Source organism: Poecilia latipinna, unplaced genomic scaffold, assembly GCF_001443285.1.
Source record: "Poecilia latipinna isolate Pla-1442-1.1 unplaced genomic scaffold, P_latipinna-1.0 Scaffold563, whole genome shotgun sequence".
Classification (NCBI taxonomy): Eukaryota; Metazoa; Chordata; class Actinopteri; order Cyprinodontiformes; family Poeciliidae; genus Poecilia; species Poecilia latipinna.
The window spans coordinates 147,598-163,764 of NW_015113179.1; the positions used below are offsets into that span (position 1 = coordinate 147,598).

Below are 16,167 nucleotides of genomic sequence, written 5' to 3' on the forward strand. Positions count from 1 at the left end.
TGACCCACGTTGCCATGACGATGACCCTGCAAACGTTTTGCTAGAACTAAACTTCTCATGAGTCAAAATGTGGATGAACTCAAACAAAAAACAAAAACTCAGGATCTTATCGACTTTAACGAGTTTCTGTTAATCAGTTCAGTTTTCTTTAAGAAACGATTCGAGATCAGTTCAACCAAAACCGCCATAATGATGGTTGTGTTGCTTCAGCAGCTCCTCCATATTGTTGATCATTGAAGCATCAGGATTGATGCTGCCGCTTGTCGCCGTCGCTTCATGGAGGGAAATCTAAATATCAGTAAATATCAGCAACGTTAGGATGTAAGTTGATCTAATTCATCTTATTTCGGTATCAGTGAAACGTTCTTCGTTTCAAACCGGCAGAATCTTCCGGTCGTCCTGAAGCTACATGTTTTCCTGATTTTCTCCAGAGCCGATCTGGGGTGGCGTTGCTGTGCAGCGGCGAGAGCGGCGACAGCTTCGACGTCTGCCTGCGGCTGAGCAGAGACGCTCTGACCATCCAGAAGCTGGACGTGGTCTGCACCGACGGCTCTGAGCCCAAAGCCAACGTAAGTTCACCCGCCGTCACCGCCGTGCGCTCACTTCCTGCTGCTCGACGCTCACTTCCTGCTGAAAAAAATCCGTCTGCCAATAAAAACTCCCCATTTCTAAAGCACAGAACTGTAGTCCTGAGACGGCAGGTGGCTGGCGGTCTGGGCCTCAGCATCAAGGTGAGCTGAAGGTCACCTGGCTAGCTCTGGAGCTAACACTAAAGCTAACGCCTTCCTGTTGGCTCTGCAGGGTGGAGCAGAGCACAACGTGCCCGTCGTCATTTCAAAGATCTTCAAGAACCAAGTCGGTAAGAAAAGGTTTGATTTTAATCTGCTGGGTGAAACAAACGTTCAGAGAGTAAAAACGTTTCAGAATCACAGAGAGGAAAACATTCATTCCTAGAGGAAAACCTTCACTTTACGGGGTTAAAGGCCTGGACTTTGACTAGGCCATTTGATTTCCAGTCATTCTGTTGTAGATTTATTCCAATGTGCCAAGACAAAACATACCATCACGTGTCTCGTTGTTTCTGTAGCCTGGTATTTGCTAACCTCAGACCGGCAGCCATCTTGTTTCTAGACAGAAAAGGTTTCCCTCCTTCCAAGCAGTAATTCAGTTTTGGTGTCATGACCTTTGACCTTTAGGACACCTGAATATTCCAGTAGAACTGGTTCTTAACCAGTATTAACAAATGAATCAGGGAATTTTATTAGAATTCTCCCTAAATGGGAGCAGTAGGGGTGCACTTAGTTTTAGGGGTGCATTTGGTTTTAGGGGTGCACTTAGTTTTGTTCTCTTTTCTCCTGCAGTTAGTTTTTTACAGGTCTGAAGGTTTTTCTGTTTCCATGTTTTGTGATTTTCATCCACTGATTTTAAATCTTGATTATTTTCTTTATTAATGTTTTTATCTAGAATAAACATCAGCTGGTAAAATACCAAACTTTAAATGTAAACATGCTTTAAATGATTCTAATATTTTCTACTAAAGCAGCTGTTGATTAGTCAGGCTGTCTGCTGCGGTAGAACTGGCAGTCAGCTGTACAGCGTTGCCATAGTAACGGCGAATGGCATTAACATGCTCTGTGGAAAGGTTCTGTGGGTTAGATACCACTACCGACCCAGAACCGGAACAGAACCTCCGACAGACGGCCTCATATACAGATGATTACCGTTAGCTAACCGCTAAGTTAACCTCTGACCTTTTACCCACAGCTGATCAGACGGGGAAACTGTTCGTCGGGGACGCCGTGCTGCAGGTCAGTACATCACTTCCTGCTTCGCCTCGTCCGTTTCCTGTTGTCTGAGGGGAAGCGGTGGATCATGAGGCTCAGGCTGTTCATCATCAGAAACTGACTGGACTTGGCAGTAATTACATAATGTTCCAGTTTTTATTAATATGTTCATTTATGTTCATATCTTTGGTTGTTTCTACAGAACAGTCAGTGAATCAATAATAATATTGATCATGGAGCTTATTATGGATCATATTTGTTAATTTATGAAGAAACAAATCAAATCATTTCTCATATTAAAATACAACAAACATGGAGAAATTCAACATTTTTCCTCAGGGTCTTCAACCTGCGGCTCTGGAGCCACCAGTGGCCCGTCAGAGCTTCCGCAGTGGGTCTTAAGAACCAACTGATGGTGTTGAATATCATAACAGACGGAAAGTTTAGCAGCTTTAGACACTAAAGTAAAACTGAAATGTTTTTAGATCAGATTTTCTTGTTTTTGGGATTTTTAGGTTGGGAGATCCGTCAGTCGCTCTGAACCTGGAAACGTTTCCTCGTCCATAAAATCATCATTTCATCCCATTCAGTTTGCAGGTAAGCTGACTGTAACTCCTCCATCATGGCCGCCTGCTCTGTTTCTCCTGCAGGTTAACGGGATTAACGTGGAGCGCTGCACGCACCAGGAAGTGGTGAGTTTGATTTCTACCCATCAATAATAATAATGGCTAATAAACTCATATTCACATCATTTCTTTAACACGTGTTGAAGGTCTGCCAACTCATTTTGGCGTCGCTCATCAGACTGACCTGCGTACAAAATGGAGGCCGACAGACGGCAGATTTGATTCTTTTTTTAAATCCTGAATCGTAGAAAATGAGAATCTGTTTTTTTTTTTGGATCCACCAGAACCAGGCTCAGCTGGTTCTGGTGGATCTCCTCCAGATGTTTCAGTTCAGTTGGTCCAGTTTGGCTCTTTGTTCAGCATCTTCATCACCGCCATCTTCATCATCATCACAACCATGAACATCTGTTCTCCCCTCCTGCAGCTGATGAGCGTCATGGCCGCCATGACAGCTGCTCGTTTTCTTCCCTCTGATTCTCTAACTGGTTTCTAACTGGATTTGAACTGGTTTCTAACTGGATCTGAACTGGATTTGAACTGGTTTCTATCTGGTTTCTAACTGGATTTGAACTGGTTTCTAACTGGATTTGAACTGGTTTCTAACTGGTTTTGAACTGGTTTCTAACTGGTTTCTAACTGGTTTCTAACTGGATTTGAACTGGTTTCTAACTGGATTTGAACTGGTTTCTAACTGGATTTGAACTGGTTTCTAACTGGATTTGAACTGGTTTGTAACTGGATTTGAACTGGTTTGTAACTGGGTCTGAACTGGCTTTGAACTAGTTTCTAACTGGATTTGAACTGGTTTCTAACTGGATTTGAACTGGTTTGTAACAGGTTCACCTGCTGAGAACTGCGGGCGATGAGGTCACCATCACCGTGCGCTACCTGAGTGAAGTCCCGTCCTTTCTGAAGCTGCCGCTCGGTAACGGCTCCTGATTGGTCAACCTCTCCTTTTCCTTCTTCAGTCTGAGTTTCTGATCCGGATCAGATGAAGGAACCTTTAGAATCAAATTCAATAATTGATGGAATGTTGAAACTCAGATCATCCAAGTTTCTAGGGAAAGGCTCTCCTGTAGAGGTCTGTGTTACAGTGGACTTGGAGAGGCCTCAGACTGAAGACACTTCAGGGTTCTAGAGTGAGGTCCAGAATCAGAACCAGAACCGGCAGCCATGTTTATCAGCATGTTGGGATTTTCTTGGTTCTGAAAGTGATGAACTTTCTTCTGTAGTTCATCCGTAAAATGGCTGCTGTGGTTCTGCACAGTGAGTTTTAGCTTGATGGTGTTGCCATGGAGATGAAGGCAGGTTGGACCAGAACTTCCCTCCAGGATTTATCTTTGCTGTTTTTGTTGTATTTTGGTGAAATTTCCTCTAATTTCCTTGTTTTCCTGCCCAGGTTCTCCTGGGCTGGACCAGAACCAGACCTCCTCTCCGCTCTTCAACAGCGGCTTCCATCTGAACGGGAACAACACGGTGAGGGACCTCAGAGTTAGCGTAGCGGTCCTGTTGGCGGTCAGCTGCCAGCTGCTGGAGCAGAACCTCCCGGGGCTCCAGAGTCCGACCCGAGTCCAGATCGGGCGCCGCTGGAACGTTTTGTCTTCCTGTTATGAATCCATAAATCCCTGAAATGATTGAGAGACTGATTGAGGTCCGGTGTTGCTGACAGATCAAGGATTGAACCGGATCAGTCTGTAAATATGGGCTGCAGGTGATAAGATGATGATGATGATGATAGTATTTCATTTGTGATATTCCGTCAAATCTCTGCTGAGCTCAGAGTTTAAAGCTGATGAACATTTTTTGTAATGACCTGCTTCAGCAGCCAATCAGGCGACATGCATTAAAGGAAAAAGAGAAAACTCATTAGTGCGGCCAGATAAACTTTAAACATAATGGACTGATTTAATTTAATATTTGAAGTTTCTCCAGTGTTATTGTATAGATCGTTTTCCACCCTGCAGTAAGCAATAATAACGAGTTGGTGACGATGGTTTGGACTGGAAGGTGATTGGTTGTTCTGTTTCTGCTCAGGCTCCGCCCCCTTCGCCCTCAGCGAATGAGCCAAAGTACGAGAAGCGCTGGCTGGACGCCGTCTGCCTGCCTCTGCGGATGGCCAGAGTCTCCAGACGGCGAGCCGGCAGCGATAAGCTAAGGTACAGCTGCGCCGGCGCCGAGCCATTGACCTCTAGGGGTCAGAGTCCTTTGACTCTCTGACACTGATGCAGAGACAGAACGGGTTCAAAGGTCAGAGCAGCCACTCTGAGATGCAGATGCTGTGTGATTACGATCCGATTCTGATGGATTCATTTCAGCCCGTCTCCATCCGAACAGAGGAGCCTCAGAGCTGCTTTCGTCTGACATTGTTGAACATTTTGTTCAGAAACTCGCAGCGCTCTAAAAATAATCCAGATCCAGATAATTTCAGCCAGAAAGAGCCGACAGCATCCCAGGATTTCTGCTTTTTTAGCCAGAAACGATGAATGAGAAGGAGAAACATTATCCCAACATCTTCCCCCTGGGTTCATAAGCCACCCAGTAAACACAGTTACTGGTTAACACCCAGCTAGAATCCCTCTCTCCCCCCTTCTCTCTCTCTTCCTCTCTTCCTCTCTCTCCCTCTCTCATCTTTAGCAGTAACTGGTCCTCCTGTTGTCTGATCAGTTATGTGTTAATAATAATGAGCCGTCAGATTATTGCCTCCTTCTGCCTGCTGAGAGGTCAAAGGTCTCAGCAGTGAGAAAAAAACCCAAATTAAATGTCACAAAGTTTCCCCATCTGCAGACGAGTGTGATCCTCCTCAGACGACCTCATCAACCCTCTGGAGAAATTTAATCCTGCTGGTAAATCTGTTCTCTTAACCTTCTGCTGCTGAGACAGACGGAGAAGGAATGGCGGTCGCAGTTCCTCCTAGCTTAGCTCGGCTAACGGCGGCAGCATGGCGCATTGGCTACGCTACGTTAGCTCCGATTGGTTCAATGTTTTTCTTCTGGATCTGGATGCAGCAGGAAGATTTTAGTTTTGTACTTTTGGATAGTTCTTTTGATGTGTTTGATCATTTCTACAACCAGGAGCAGCTGATTAGCATCCCCGACACGCAAACCGTCATTATGAGCCAGAGTTGGAAAGGAGGTGGCTTAGCAGAGCGAGCTAAGAGCTGGTGGAGTCATCCATTACTTGTTACTGCGGGATGTTAGTGTGTCAAGACTATCTTTAGTCAGAGGCATCTTCTCCACCACCACAAGACTGACTGCTACAGCATTAGCCTCCATGACGCTGAAGACACCTGGAGGAGTTTAACAGGAGCAGAGGAAAATAAATCCAGCTGGGTCTTGAACTTTAGCTAGGCCATCCATGACCTGCAGACTACCTGAGAGTGTCTGCAGGTAGTCTGATGAAGGTCATAGGTCGCACTTTTGGGTTTATTTCAGCTCAGAGTCGCTGGCTCGTTGTTTTCTTCTTCCTGAAACTCTGAATGTTTTTATTACGTTTTGATCAAAATCTGCTTGTTTTCTAAGATAACTGCGGCTGTTTGTTCCGGTTGACCTCTGACCCCTCCTCCAGGTCCAACTGCTTCGAGCTGTTCTCCCCGGATGTGTCCAGCTCCAGCGTCCTGCAGTTCTGCTCGGCAGCAGAAAGTTCGGACTGGCTGCAGGCGATCGCTGCGAACATCGGCAAGCTGACGCAGGAGAGCGTGAGTCCAGATCGGAGCTCTGAGATCGGCTCGTTGGGTCTGATGTGTCTGTTAACGAGGCTCTGATGGAACGTCTTCGGTCATTTCCTCATCTCTCTCTGGTTATTCTGACGATCCAGTCCTGCTGCTTCTGCTCACAGCTGCCATGTTTAAAGCTCGTTAATTCACGGCTAATTAGTGACACCAGGAGCGTGATTGCTAAACGGCCAATCGGGATCTAATTGTTCAGCTGCTTTTGGAGAGACGGGAGCGCTTCTTTTAATGACCTGCAGCCTTCAAATAGACTCTGTGGGTGGAGACAGCGATCCGATCTAAGAGCAGAACGACCCGGAAAGAAACGGATCAGAAAATCCAGATTAGTGAAAGTTAATCTCAGTAATCCCGCCCCCAAAAGAGGCGGAGCCAAATACTCTGAACGTTTTCTTGCCTGAATCAGAAATCAGCAGATCTGCTCCAGATTTGACCTTTGCTTGGTTTAGATGTTGGAACAGGAAGCTGACCCTCACTGCATCTTAGGAATAAAAGCTGTTAATGAGACACTTTGATAACTTCATGTCTGTTTCTGTTGCAGATTAAAATGCTGAATAAATCCTCTTCTTCTGATGATCAGGTAAGCAGCTGCTCGCTGTCCAGTCAGATCGCTCCTGACTGGATTTAGTCATAAAATATTCAGATTATTAAAAGTTCATTTAATCTTTAGATGAAAGTCAGAGGTGAAAAATGTTTTCTCCGTTTGTAACATCTGCATCATGTTGATTTCTGCTGTAATAAAGTATTCACCGTTTTCTCAGATCGTCCACATGGGCTGGGTGTGTGAGGCTCCAGAGAACAGCGCCCCCTGCAGGAGTTCGGCCTTCAGGTTCCTGGCGCTGAGAGGGCCGTATTTTTATATCTTCAGACGGCCGCCGGTACCAACAACTCCGAGCCGGAACGCCATTCAGGATCTTAACTGACGGAGGTCAGAGAGGTTTTCGTTTCTGACGCTCATCAAACTTTCTGGTGTTCTCTCAGGTCGGCGCCACCGACTGGGGAAAACCTGAAACTACATACAACCTCTATGAGGTTCTTTTCAAGGTTCATAAGGTGAGTCGGATCAGTGCCGGGTCGGTTTCCCTGCTCTCGCTGTGATCCGTAAATCAGGATCTATTCTGTGGAAAAACCGAAACCAGAGCCGTGTTTCATTTCATTTATTTATGAAAGTTACAGTTTCAAACTAAATATTTATTACCAAGCTAAACATTAGTTTGGAGTAAAATATTTAGCTAATATACTTAGTTTGAAACTAGCAAGCTAAACATTTAGATAGCAAGCTAAAGCTAATATGCTAATTTACCTTGTCAATAAGAGAAAGCAGACTACCAAAATAAAAGCTAAAACTGAATCCATCAAACATTTCTGCTACTGACTGTCTGGATCAGCTTTTATTTTGACAAGATTATCATAACAGGAAACAAGAAAACAGGAAAAGAAACTATGCTAAAGAGGTTCTGAACAACCAGCTTTCATTTTGGTAGTCCACTTCCTGTTATTGGCAAGTGAATTTGAATATTAGCTAAATATTTGGGTTGACACTGCGACGTTTTATACATATGGTAAGAATTACGTAATAAATCATGTAATAAGTTTCAGTTTATTGGTTATTGATCAGGTGATGCTCTCCCCTCCTGCTGCAGCTGTGGCTAGCTGAGGACTGCTGGCTGCAGGCGCGACTCTTCCTGGGTCTGCATGGTTCCCCAGAGCAGCCGGACGGCGACCCGCTCTGCTTCAGCATCCTGGTGGGCCACGGCCAGAGCCACACCTTCAGGGTGGAGCTGGCCTCAGACCTGGCAACCTGGGACAAGTCCTTCCAGAGGGCTGTGTTCCTGGAAGTGCAGCGAGTCGGGGTGAGCGCTGGCTTGCAGGCAGAGCGGACCGGTTCAGCAAACAGAACCAGTTCAACCTGAAACGAATCCAGACATCTCCTAAACTGTTCAGTTTGTTCTATTCCCGCTAACCTTAGCATTTCCGTTACCTAGCCTTAGCATTTCAGCTAACCTCAGCACTTCAGCCAACCATAGCATTTTAGCTAGCTTTAGCATTTCAGCCAACCATAGCATTTTAGCTAGCTTTAGCATTTCAGCGAAATGTAGTATGTTAGCTACCCTTAGCATTTCAGCTAACCTTAGCATTTTAGCTAGCTTTAGTATTTCAGCTAGCATTAGCATTTTAGCTAACCCTGGACATGTTTATGGCCTACAGAGTGGACAGACAGAAACTCTGCTGCTTTAAGATGCTTATAGTGATTCTGCTGTAACTCGGCATCACAGCCTCTGATAGAAACCATGCAGAGGTTCCTGTCAGACCGCCTCAGAATGTTCTGGTTCGGTTCTGGTCCGTTCTGCCAGCAGAGAGTTTTAATCTGAGGAGGAACATGAAGTCGTGCAGCAGACACAGCCGGCTAACCGGATCCGTCAGAAGCGTGGTTCTGCCGCTCTCCAGGTTTCTGCATTTAATGAGACGGCAACTTTATGAATTTATTCTGCATTCCAAAGTTCTTGCTGAACTGAGGAATCAAATGTTTGCATGATGCAAAACCAAAGCAAGCCTCAGCGATGCCTGGTCACGGAACTGAAGCTGGTATAAAAATGCTGATCTGGAATCAAACACACATTTAACTGAAAACCTTTTTCTGCTTCAGGAGTGAGAGCAGATGTTTGTGTTCCTGGTTTTATCTCTGGGCTCCGGCTCTCATCCAGTCCTGTCAGAATGTGCTAAGCAGATTTCCTTGAAGAGGAAATGTTGCTAAATCCTTTCCAATTAGTGAAGCGCAGTCACAACCCAGCGTCTCATTCCTGGTGACAGTAAGCAGCAGCAGCGGCTTCCTGCTCCTTCATGGCTCAAGTCCTGCCTGGCTGCCGCTCTCACTCCACTCCATAATTAAAATCTCCAGGCCTCCTCAGAGTGTGTGTGTGTGTGTGTGTGTGTGTGTGTGTGTGTGTAGGTGTGTGTGTGTGAGGACAGAACACACAGAGAGGAATCCGAACAGCCGGACGTCTTCCAGCCGAGGAGACGATGCGGCCCGAAATCAAGCCGCAACGCAAGAAACAAAACCAAACAGGAGCCTGACTGGCTAGCTGCTGCCTCAAACCCGTTCAGATCGGTTTGAACAATTTTACTGACAGAAATATTAATCAGATTTATCGACAAGTTTCTGGCAGACTTAACCTCCACTTTGTTCTTCACCAGTTACTTTGCAGAGGTGTTACTGGTTTCACTGGGTGATGGTGTTTAAGGATTTTCATTTCTGTTTTTTTCAGTCCTGTAGCCTGTTAATTATTTAATGTTTCCTTATTGATTATCATAACCAATAAGGATCTGTTGCAGTCAATCTTTTCTTGCTGCCGACAGACTGAGGAGTCTTTACACATGTTCAGGTTTTCTGACCTGAATCGTCACAGAAAATGATCTACATCTTAAATACATAATTGTTTTCATGTTTTACGCCTCTGTACGGATAATAAAATGCTATAATAATTAAAATAAATCTGAAGGATGAATTTCCTCCATTCATTGCTCTTTACTAAATTAAAATAATTTGAAGGACATTTGTTTGTTTTTCAGGATTAAAATTAATTCACAATCAACAAAGATAATTGAGCCAAATGGTAATAATCGGTCTCAATAATTAATTTTATTATTAATCTGCTTTCCGCTCTCCAGATGAAGCAGAAAGAGGCTGAGGAACAAAGAGGAACAGTAATTCTGAGGAGCTTCATGATTCACGGATGAACGTTAAATTATGTACACTTACTAAAAATTAAATTTTACTTCAGGATCATTTTGTCTCAGAAGCTTAAAGTGTCACTAAACACCAAATCAGCTTTTCTTTGATGAAATAACTAAATTTTGTCTTTATGTTTCTGACCAAATTGTGACATTTGTGGGTAAATTTCTAAAACTGTGTTGCCCTCTATGGGTTGAGCCATGGTACTACAGTTCGTTTTTGCCATTGAGCAGCTTGGTTAGCGTTAGCCTACACAGCGCTGCGTTTGGGTAGAAAACCATCTCACTTCAAATGATTCGTCACTTTTAGAAAAAGAGTTTAGATCTGTTGCCATTTACTTTTCTGTGAGAAAAAGTTGCTAGCTACTTTTGAAAAAGTCATCAACAGTTGCTTTTTTTAAGTTGCTAGATCTGCCACAAGTCATTTTACCGATAAAGTTACTAGATGTGTCGCTAGTTGCCACTTTAAACATAGTTGAGGTTGATGTTTTTTGTTCAGCTAAGCAGTTTACTGTTTACTTTTTATTGTTTAAGATCCACATTAGCAGGGCTAATGAAGCTGTTAGCTGGTTAATGGCGGTGCTAGCTGGGGTAGTGAAGCGGGTAGCTGGTTGATGGCGGTGCTAGCTGGGCTAGAGAAGCGGGTAGCTGGTTAATGGCGGTGCTAGCTGGGCTAGAGAAGCAGTTAGCTGGTTAATGGCGGTGCTAGCTGGGCTAGAGAAGCGGTTAGCTGGCTAATGGCGGTCCATTTCTTCTTCTTCTCCTCCTCAGTCTAAAAGCTACATGTGCAGCAGCCAGGGGAGCGTTCTCAGCTTCACGCTGGATTTCGGATCCGGGTTCACCTGCTCAGATGTGACTTCAAAGGTAATCCACTTCCTCTTCCTGCTGCCCTCCAGCCATATTATTTCCTGGCTGAGGTATCTATGGCGACGGTGCAGCAGTCATTCACCAGCGTCCCCCTGGTTGTTGTCCTCTGGGTTTTTAAAGCGTCTCGGTGCTGAAACGGTAAGTCGTTAAGTATTAACCCGGCTCTCCTCCTGCAGGCTGTTCTGTGGAGATACAAGTTCTCTCAGCTGAAAGGCTCATCTGACGACGGAAAAACCCGAGTCAAGCTGCTCTTTAAGAACGCTGACAGCAACCAAATAGAAATGAAGGTAAGAAAGCCTGGTTTCTCTCTGATTTTAGAGTAAATTAGTTATTAACTACCCTCATCACATTTTTTAATCTGTAGGACAATAGTTGGAAATGCTAAAATGTTTTTTAACATTAAACTGGTTTGTTGAAGTAAAATGCTCAAAATGTACTATAGTAGTAAAAATTTTACTGTTTAACTTTTTTGTCTTTTTTGTAAGACTTTATATATGAATATATTTACAAAGAGATGTTTATTATTTCTCTTTTTATACTGTGGAACCTTTCATAGAGAATATCTAAAATGCTCTAATGTAAATAATTGAGCGATGCTAGCTGACACACTATTGGCTAACAGAGCAGCCAATCCAGGAGCAGCTTTAGTTTTCCTTGATGCTGATTGGCTGAACCTCCAGAAATAAGGAAGACAAACTTTTAGTTTCTGCTGTGGTTCTAAGATGGTTTCTCCTTGGCGCATTGACAGATATTTGATAATTGAACTATTAGAATAAGTGATTTTTGGAGTTTTAGAGGATTTTATATTTTCACTGCAGAAAGCACTAGGAGTCATCGTAGCCTGGTGTTTCAAATGGAAATAAAGTAAAATTTCTTCCGTTTTGTGAAGAAAAATGGTGACTAAATTAAATTTAAAACGTAAAATCCTGAGTTCTGATTATGTTGTGATTCTTCTTCTTCTCCTGTCAGGAACTGGAGTTTGCCAACCTGACGGCGGTCCTCCACTGCATCCACTCCTTCATCGCTGCCAAGGTGGCGTCCATGGAGCCCGGCTTCCTGTGCGGCCAGAGCCTCGCCCCACACATCAGCAGCTAGACTTCCTGTTCCTGTCGCTCACCAGAAACGTTCCTGTTCCTGGATGCTTTCCTGTAAACCTCTGTAAAGGTAGATTATTCTCACATAGACGGTTTTTATCCAGATAGGAACATGACGGTGAATATTTTCAGTTTGGGTCGGAGAGCACTTCCTGTTACAGCAGCGAGGAATAAAGATGCAAAATAAAACTAATTATTGGGTCATATCATGAAATATCTTAATAAAATTATAACTAGAGAGCAAATAATCAAACATTAATATGGATTTGATGCTGATTCATCAGTAAAATTCAGACTTTTTAAATAGAAACTGCAGCTGCTTCTGGTCTAATGTTGCTGATTATTACATCATAAAATAATAATTCTGGTTTATTTAATACATTAATTATTAACATCTAGCTGCAGGTTATTACTGCCAGGTAATTACAGTGCAATACTTGTCATAATAATAAATGATTTTTATTAATATTAGTAAGCTAAAAGCTGTAACAGGAAGTGGCTGTTTATTAGTTATTTAGATTTTAAAACAAACATTTTAATTGTTTTTCCAAATGTTTACATTTATTCATCATGAAGACTTTATCAGCTGAAAGAGTTTATTTCATTGGAAGCAACGTGAGACAGAGCTGACAGGAAGGCGCTGCCGCCAGTGCAGAGCTGCTTCAATCTGGCAGCAGGATGAATAAATCTGGGATCAAACGGGAACTTTCTGGACCGTCGGTGGAGGAAACATCAGTTCCAGCTAAGAGGCCAGATGGGTTCATGTTGCTGAACTCCTGGGACTGATTTGGGTCAGACGGAACCAGCTGGATCCGCCTCAGCTAGAACTCTCTGCTGGTTCTGGACTTTGTTCTTCATCTGGCTGGGAGACAAACCGGGAATCGGTGTCCGTTTCTTCCCGTCTGTGTTTTTAGCTGAGATGTTTCCGTCTGATTGGCTGATCTGAGCGACTCGTTTTCTACTTGGTTCCAGCCAGCAGAGGCAGAATATTAAACACTTTTATATAAAATTTCACTGTTACTGTTCATTTTTCGATGCTTCATTAATATTCAAGGCTTCACCAATAAATCACATTTTCTGCTGTTTCAATAAAGAAAACCACTTTACAGACCAGCTGCCTGTAGCTCATATTTATCTGCTTATTGCTGACATTAATTATATTATATTTATAAAACTGCTCCATTTTTTAAAATGGAGCTCCGTTGCTTTTTTACTTGTGAATTATCTTTATAAAAATTTGTTATTGTTTGCTGTTATTTCTCAGTTTTACACATAACTACTATTAACATAAAATATTCTGGATTTTATTCTGAGAATAACAGTTTAAGTTAGTAAACTCAACTAATAACTTAAACTAAGTTATTAGTTGATCTTTAATTTTAACCGTCAGCATTTTGTTGTTTTACCAGATTAATCTGGATTCTGATGTCTTTAAAATAATCATATTAATGTTTTCATGGTAACCAGCTTTTATAATCTGGAGAACATGTTGGTCATGTTATGCAGATTATTCGCCTCATGAAAACTTTGACATCCTATTTTTATTCTATGGCTCTTATTTAATGCTATATCCACCATTTTTATGGAGTCTATATTTTACTATTGAATCTTCCTGATTACCAGCTCCGGCTGCTGCAGCAATTATTATTTTCACGTAAACATTAAAATCAGAAAGGTTCAGTGCTGCTTTTCATCTTTCAGAAACTTTCACTGACTGGATGTTGATTTATTAATATTATAAACAAATGCTGTAATTCTTTGCAGTTAGTTTAAAGCTCTGAAGCTGAACTTGTTGCCGCCATCCGGCCTGATGTGTTGCTAGGTAACCCAGACTGATGCTCTGATGACGTCATCACATCAAGAGGTTTTGTCAGCGTCACGCCCCGCATCACCTTCAAGCACTCTGCTCCGCCAGTGATGACGGAGGAGTTTCCATGGTAACATGTTCGTTCACTCCAGATCCAGCCAGCCGTCACAGGACCGATCCGCCGTAACTACAGCTGTAGTCCAGTTGTAGTTCGGCTGTAGTCCAGTTGTAGTTCGGCTGTAGTCCAGTTGTAGTTCGGATAAATAGTTCCGCTGTGATGGATACGCCGAGTCGCCGCATCTCTCTCAGAACTTTAAGCCTGAACGCAGCAGCAACTGATGTTCCTACGTTCATGAACGCATCACATGAACTCTGCGGTCTCCATTTCCTGTTAAACATCTGATTTAACGTTGCCAAGATGCTCCCTGCTCCCCCGGTTCTCCCTCTGGTGCTGTGTTTCAGTTATGGTCGGGTCTTTAACACATTCATTTCGATGAATCAATAAGGAAAATTTTAATATTTTTCCCCATGCAAACCTTCCGGCCAGAACCTCTGTATTCATGCGTTTCCAGTAGGGCAGTTAATCTGACGCACAGACGACAGCCGCTAGCAGGCTCCTCTGGCCCGTTGGGGGTTAATTTCTGCTTCACGCCGATCTGATGAGACGCTGGAAAAGACTGTTGTTGTGCTAAAAGCAGCTAGCCTTTAGCTTTTAGCCCACAGACGGATTAATGTTGATTAATTTATTTTGTAGGATTTAGTTTGTGTTTTTATCAGCCTGCCTGACCTGTTGGACTCTAAACCGCCCGCTCCAAACGAACTCGATAAGTATTCACACCCCTGCTGGTGCTGAACAGGTTTTAATTCGGAATATAATCTCTGCTGTTCCAGTTTCATACTTATATAAATAATCTGTCTTTTTAATGCTCAGATACACATTTTTTTTTATTTATTTTACCCACATTCCTCTGGACCAGAGTAGCTGCCAATAACTACACACCATTTGTGTTGAATCAATGCCCTACCGTGTTTTTCAGTCTTTATTCTGTTTTCATTTATTTATTGTTTCCTTTGCTGCTGTTGCAGCTGAATTTCTAACCAGCTGCAGCTCCTCAGCTCTGCTGGTTCTGGACGGCTTCTTATCCTCTGGACCAGTGACGTGCGGTGAGGTTCTTTGCTGGTGAGGCTCTGACGACTACAGACACCATGCATGTTATTGGACGAACGGAAATTTCGCTGGGGGGCAAAAAGACTAATATTTTACGTGTCATCCACAGAACAGAACATTCAATCTGTTGTTGTAGTATGTTTTAGGCTTAATGTTTTATTAATAAATAATTGCTGTGGTAGATTAGCTACAGCTCTTGTGAGAAATTCTGCCCCCCTGTGTCGGGAGCGCGCATTGCAGCCAGAGAAGTGGATCCGGCGGATTTGACCATTTTCACGGCGCTTCTGATCGATTTCTCGGTAAAAACTACTCATGTAATCATGTCAATGTAACTTTCAGTTTAATCGGCAGCTATCAAAATAAAAATACATACATAAATAAACGAGGTCTGGTGTGGAGGTCTTTTTACGCTGTTTTGTGTTATTTTAAACGCGAAGAGAATCGATCTTTTTTTCAGCTTTTGTCTCTTAAGCCTCACAAATAAAAGTCAGTCAACAAACACAGGTTTCCAACATGTAGTGTGCATTTATAATTTTTCATTTCTGATAAAGGAGGAGGGAAGCTGGCCGATAGCAGGGCACAAAAATAAAGACTTCCTGAAAAGATCACAGTGTAAACTTTTTGGTCAATCCCGTTCTAATGATAAATAAGAAAAATAAGGAAATGTCTAGCATGCTATCACACATCATTTTTGAGAATTTGGAAACAGTTACTTTTTATTTCCCAAAGTTATGGGGGAGAAGAGGAGAGAATGGATATTTCACCAGCCTGATAAAATCTGTTCCCCCCCTTAAAATGGAAACAAATTAATTTACCTGCAAGTCTTTTACTGTGTTAATTCCCCTTGTGATCAACAAGAAATCCTGTGATTTTCATAACATTTGCTCTTTTTTTGCCAAAGTTAGGATGTGGGTACTAAATATTTTAACCGCCTAATAAAATCTGTTCCCCCTACATAAAATGGAAACAAATGACTATAAATAAATAACTGTTTTCACATGTTGATGTATTAAGTTTTGGCTAAGTACATATTTTTTTTATCAAAACATACAAATTATAGTCATGATAAAAATTTTCATTAACACTCAAAATAAGAATATTAATGTTATAATCACCACTGTTAAGAATAATCTCACAGCAATGTAAACCTCATGCTGTAGACGCCGCAGTGGAAACTGGAAAAATCCACAACCACTTTTGCTAGGAGTTTTTTCTGCAAACTGAAATAAACAGCTTCATTTAATGATTCACATTTTAGGTAAAGAAATTAATTCACTGTACCTGTCCATTTTATGTAGGGGGAACATATTATTTCAGGTGGCTGAAAGAGCTAAAATATTTTGTTCCCCCCTCCTAACTTTGGCA

At 42.6% G+C, this 16,167-nt stretch overlaps 1 protein-coding gene across 5 annotated transcripts in view; it reads left to right on the forward strand.

Annotated features, from left to right (window-relative positions):
- The window catches only part of sntg2 (syntrophin, gamma 2), a 24,500-nt gene extending 11,564 nt beyond the window's left edge, over positions 1-12,936 (forward strand). Inside the window, exons 2-17 of one of the 5 annotated variants that reach the window (XR_001426129.1) lie at positions 432-731; positions 802-859; positions 1,765-1,808; positions 2,435-2,476; positions 3,248-3,335; positions 3,810-3,886; positions 4,445-4,566; positions 5,975-6,104; positions 6,676-6,714; positions 6,896-7,012; positions 7,116-7,187; positions 7,778-7,987; positions 10,638-10,730; positions 10,910-11,020; positions 11,703-11,897; positions 12,404-12,936. Coding sequence is in view for 3 of the 5 variants with exons in the window: in XM_015041694.1 (XP_014897180.1) it covers positions 432-731; positions 802-859; positions 1,765-1,808; positions 2,435-2,476; positions 3,248-3,335; positions 3,810-3,886; positions 4,445-4,566; positions 5,975-6,104; positions 6,676-6,714; positions 6,896-7,012; positions 7,116-7,187; positions 7,778-7,987; positions 10,638-10,730; positions 10,910-11,020; positions 11,703-11,828 (1,629 nt within the window). In the remaining 2 variants the exon portion in view is untranslated. Of the gene's footprint in view, positions 1-431; positions 732-801; positions 860-1,764; positions 1,809-2,434; positions 2,477-3,247; positions 3,336-3,809; positions 3,887-4,444; positions 4,567-5,974; positions 6,105-6,675; positions 6,715-6,895; positions 7,013-7,115; positions 7,188-7,777; positions 7,988-10,637; positions 10,731-10,909; positions 11,021-11,702 lie in introns of all 5 variants that reach the window. The other 4 variants (XR_001426130.1, XM_015041695.1, XM_015041694.1 and 1 more) reach the window with 4 other exon arrangements.
- Positions 12,937-16,167: the final 3,231 nt, after the last annotated feature.